Source organism: Urtica dioica, chromosome 9 (genome assembly GCF_054948205.1).
Source record: "Urtica dioica subsp. dioica isolate 48M chromosome 9, U.dioica_male_clone48M_v1_H2, whole genome shotgun sequence".
NCBI lineage: Eukaryota > Viridiplantae > Streptophyta > Magnoliopsida > Rosales > Urticaceae > Urtica > Urtica dioica.
In genome coordinates, this window is record NC_142764.1 from 18,031,784 (window position 1) to 18,036,948 (window position 5,165).

Here is a 5,165-nt window from a genome sequence, read left to right on the forward strand (position 1 = left end):
GATCTCAAAAGAAACTTACTATCTCTTGGAGTGTTTGATTCTGCAGGTTACTCCTATAAGGCTCAAGGTGGAGTCTTGAAGATCTTCAAAGGAATTCTGATGGCTCTTAAGGGCAGGCTAGAGAATGGTCTATATGTTCTTGAAGGCAGCACAGTTCTAGGTGAATCAGACTCAGTCCAATCAACCTCAGAGGAGACTGAACTTTGGCACAAGAGACTTGGTCACATGAGCCAAAGAGGGTTACAAGAGCTGTGCAAGCAGGGCCTCATCAGTATCAAGAAGATCAAAGAGTTGACTTTCTGTGAAACGTGTGTTATAGGTAAGGCACACAGGCTGAGTTTCACAAAGGCAACTCACAACACAAAAGGTACTCTGGATTACATCCATTCAGATTTATGGGGTTCACCTCAGGTAACTCAGTCTATTTCAAAATGTCAATACTTTATCTCCTTTGTAGATGACTTTTCTAGGAAAGTTTGGATTTATTTTCTGAAAACAAAGGATGAAGCTTTTGACAAGTTTGTTGCCTGGAAAACTCTTATAGAGAACCAGATAAGCAAAAAGGTCAAAAGGCTTAGAACAGATAATGGGCTTGAATTTTGCAATAATGAGTTTGATGACTTTTGTGTGAGAAATGGTATAGCCAGGAAACACACATGTGCATACACCCCTCAGCAGAATGGGGTAGCTGAGAGATTCAACAGAACAATCATGGATAAGGTGAGATGTATGCTCTCAGAATCAGGGTTGAGTCAGAGGTTCTGGGCTGAAGCAGCTTCAACAGCATGTTACCTGATCAACAGATCACCAAACTCCTCTCTAGAATTCAAGGTGCCAGAAGAGGTATGGTCTGAACACAAACCTAGTTACAATCATCTAAGACCTTTTGGATGTGTGGCTTATGTTCATATCAGCCAAGGTAAATTGAATCCTAGGTCAAGAAAGGGAATTTTCTTAGGATATCCTGATGGTGTTAAGGGATATAGAGTTTGGCTTGTTGATGAAAAGAAGATAGTGATCAGCAGGGATGTTGTTTTTAATGAAAAAGTTTTTTATAAAACTAACTCTGATCCACAGACAAGTGCACCACTTGATCAGTATATTGCAGGTCAGGAACAGGTACAAACTACCATTAATGACCTACATGAGAACACAGATCAAGGTGGAGAACCACAGAGACAAGATCAGAGAGGCAACATCCCCCAGGATCAAGAGACTCAAGAGGATGGTCAGGATGAAGACCAAGTTGAAAATCCTGATGAACTCAGTGATTATCAGTTGGCCAGGGATAGAGTCAGAAGAAAGACTTTTCCACCACCAAGGTTTGCTGAGGCAGATCTCATAGCCTTTGCTCTCAACACTGCAGAAGCCATTGAAGAAGAACCCTCAAGCTACAAAGAAGCACAGAACTGCAGAGAATGGAATGAATGGCACAAGGCCATGTCAGAGGAGATGAATTCTTTGAGCAAGAATCAGACATGGATCTTAGTTGATAGACCTGTGAACAAGAGAATTGTGGGGTGCAAATGGGTCTACAAGCTGAAGCCAGAAATTCCTGGAATTGAGAAAGCTAGATACAAGGCAAGACTAGTGGCAAAAGGGTACTCCCAAGTTGAAGGTATAGACTACCATGGGGTTTTCTCACCTGTGGTAAAACATACTTCAATTAGGCTTATCCTATCAGCCACTGCCATGTATGATCTTGAGCTAGAGCAGCTGGATGTAAAAACAGCTTTTCTGCATGGTAAGCTTGATGAAGAGGTTTATATGAGCCAGCCTGAAGGGTTCACAAGAGGAGATAAGGTATGTCTGCTGAAGAAATCTCTATATGGCCTCAAGCAGTCACCAAGACAATGGTACCTGAGATTTGATGACTTCATGAACAAGCAAGGGTTCTCAAGAAGCAAACATGACAACTGTGTGTACTTCACCAAGCTAAAGACTAAAGAGTACATGTATCTACTGATCTATGTAGATGACATGTTGATAGCTTGCAAGAATAGATCTGAAGTTATGAAAATGAAGGCTCAGCTCAATGCAGAGTTTGAGATGAAGGATCTTGGACCAGCTTCAAGAATTCTAGGTATGGACATCACAAGGAACAGGAAGGAGAGATGGCTAACTCTTTCACAGAGCAACTATCTCAGGAAGCTTGTGGACTTGTTTGGTCTCAGTGAAGCCAAGAGTGTGTCAGTACCTATTGGAGCACATTTCAAACTCAGATCAGTCACAGATGAAGAAGAAGCTTCAGAATCAAGGTACATGAAGAACGTCCCTTATTCAAGCTGTGTTGGAAGCTGCATGTATGCTATGATCAATACTCGACCAGATATTGCTCAAGGTGTGAGTCTAATCAGTAGATTCATGAGCAAGCCTGGAAAGCAACACTGGGATGCAGCTAAATGGCTTGTCAGGTACATCAAGGGAAGTCTGGATTTGAAAATGGTGTTCAAGGGCTCAGAGGATCAAAGTTTCACAGTCACTGGATACTGTGACTCAGACTATGCAAGTGACCTTGATAAGAGAAGGTCATTGTCTGGATATGTCTTTACAGTAGGGGGCAACACTGTAAGTTGGAAAGCTTCCTTGCAACATGTGGTGGCTCTTTCAACCACAGAAGCTGAGTACATAGCTCTTACTGAGGCTATCAAGGAAGCAATGTGACTGAAAGGTTTTGTAAAAGAGCTTGGCTGGGTGAATGATGAGACATCGGTACATTGTGACTCTCAAAGTGCTATCCATCTGTCTAAAAACAGTGTGCACCATGAGAGGACCAAGCATATTGATGTGCGGCTACATTTCATCAAGGAGATCATCAACAGTGATCAAGTCAGAGTCAAGAAGATAGAAACTAAGGTGAATCCTGCAGATATCTTTACAAAACCAGTACCAGTCAGCAAGTTCAAATCTGTGTTGGACTCGCTGAGATTGGTCAAAGCCTGAAGACTGGAAGAAAGGGCGTGAGAGAGGAAGATCCGATGCTGAGCAGTATGACAAGACAAGGTGGAGATTTGTGAACTAATAGTGTCTTATCATTGGTCCACGTCAGCGTTGCAAGAGTCCACATGGTGGATAGCGTAGCAGTGAAGCAAGCGTCGAGTGGTTCGTCTATTAGTTTGTATTTAAGGACCTTTGAGTCATTGTAACTGTTTTATTACTTTTGCTGAATTGAGAGTTGTATTGCTGAGAGAAGAAAAGAGAGAGCGTTTGAGAACATTGAGCGATTGAGAGTGAAGATCGTTCTGAGATTGTTTTGAGCTCGATCATTGTAACCGGAGTTGGTGATTTCTCTTAGTGGATCGTTTCAGGGCCTCTCACGCCCGAGCTGGATGTATGATCACTTTGATCCGAACCAGGATAATCGCTTGTGTCCCTTGTTCTCTTCATTCTGTTTGTCTATCAGTTTTTCTCGCTGAGTTCTTGATTGCTTGCGTAGGAAGTTTCGATCGCGAAACTGGTTTATTTGGATAATCGTTTAGATCGTTGGTTTAATCCGCTGTTTTGCTCTAACAATCCACATTTATAAACGTGTGGAACTTAGCGGAAGGCGGCGCTTACCCGGGTCACCGAAACGATACTTTTGGTGGCATTAACTTACGCATCGGAATCAAAAATTTCATTAATTCCCAATTCTGATGCCCAACAGCCCAAGATTAGATAAAACCATGTAATTTTTCACACACAAAAAATATTAATAAAATCCATGTAACACACGTACATATTCTGTGGGTCGCTCTATCACTTCACAATTTTCAATAATTTCCAATTCTGATGCCCAAGATTAGATAAAAGTCTAAAACCATGTAATTTTTCACACAAAAAAAAATATTAATAAAAATAAAATCCATGTAACACACGTACATATTCTGTGGGTCGCTCTATCACTTCACGCGCTCTCTCGAAACGCTACTGACAGTTACTTCCCAACTGTCACGAATTCATCTCTTCGACCCAACAAAATATTTGCCTTTTAAAATAATTATTTCAAATCATATCACATCATTAAATGAAATCCAAAGTTTTTAGGCGAGTATTGACTCATTCGGTATCCAAAATTTCCAGAGTAAATTACTCGCTCTGTATCCAAATTTGAAAAAAGAAAATATTAATTACTCAATTAGAATTTTAAGATTTGACGAAAATCCCTTTTTAAGTGAGAACCAAATTGAATACGCTGCCTCTATTTCTCCACACCCGTAATCCACTCCTAAAACTTCCTCTATAAATACCACTCAACCCCACACAATTTTCTCAAACCATAACGCACAAAAAAACAAGAAAACCAATAGAAAAAAAAAAGAGAGAGAAATCAACGGTCAAGATGAGTCCTCAGATGAAGAGCCTCTTTGTGGTCTTCGCCGCCGCTTTCGTCGCCGTCGCGGCGGCGCGTCTCGGCCCAAAGACCGGCGGTTGGAGTACGATTACGGATTTGAACGATCCAACGGTGAAGGAGATCGCGAAATTCGCGATTTCTGAGTACAACAGCAAGTCTCAGGCAAGGCTTTCGCTTAAGAGGATCGTTAAGGGAGAGACTCAGGTCGTCGCCGGGACAAATTACCGTCTTGTCCTCGCCGTAAACGGCGGTGCTTCGCCGCAGTACGAGGCCGTCGTTTGGGACAAGCCATGGGAGCACTTCAGGAACCTCACTTCCTTCGAGCCCCTTTCATCTTAAGCGATCGATGTTATATTTTTCGCTGTTTTGGAGTTTTTCGTTTTTTTTTTCTTTTATCTTGATAACTGTCTTTCACAGCCTTGAAATATCTATCATGTGTTCGTAATGTAATGGAATGGCTACACAGTGTATGATAATAAAAACTCAGCGATGGTTTTGGACGAGTTTTGAAATCATCTTCTTGTTTAGATTCCATTATTAATTTCAAAGATCGTTAATGCTTTTTTTAGTAGTTTATAAAATGAATGATAGATTGAAATTATCATGTGTTCGATGTTATATTTTAACTCAGCTGTGGTTTTGGACGAGTTTTGAAATTCTCTTCTTGTTTGGATTCCATTCTTAATTTCAAAGATCGTTTATGTTTTTTTAGTAGTTTATAAAAGAAATGATAGATTGATAAAAAAAATATAATTGCTTGGATTGTGAGAATTTAGACCGCAATGGAAGGAAATGGATTGTTCTGTGGAACCTAGATTCTTCTGGTGAGAGA

General features: G+C 40.8%; 1 protein-coding gene across 1 annotated transcript; it reads left to right on the forward strand.

The window, feature by feature from the left end:
* Window positions 1–4,179: 4,179 nt before the first annotated feature.
* On the forward strand, window positions 4,180–4,833 carry LOC149385422 (cysteine proteinase inhibitor 5-like). Its single transcript, XM_089627412.1, has one exon. It carries the CDS (start codon window positions 4,322–4,324, stop codon window positions 4,670–4,672), a length of 351 nt encoding a protein of 116 aa, XP_089483538.1. The 5' UTR covers window positions 4,180–4,321; the 3' UTR covers window positions 4,673–4,833.
* The last annotated feature ends 332 nt before the right edge of the window (window positions 4,834–5,165 follow it).

What these genes read in the sequence shown, in the direction of transcription:
- LOC149385422 (XM_089627412.1), top strand. Translation starts at nt 4,322, where the DNA reads ATGAGTCCTCAGATGAAGAGCCTCTTTGTGGTCTTCGCCGCCGCTTTC.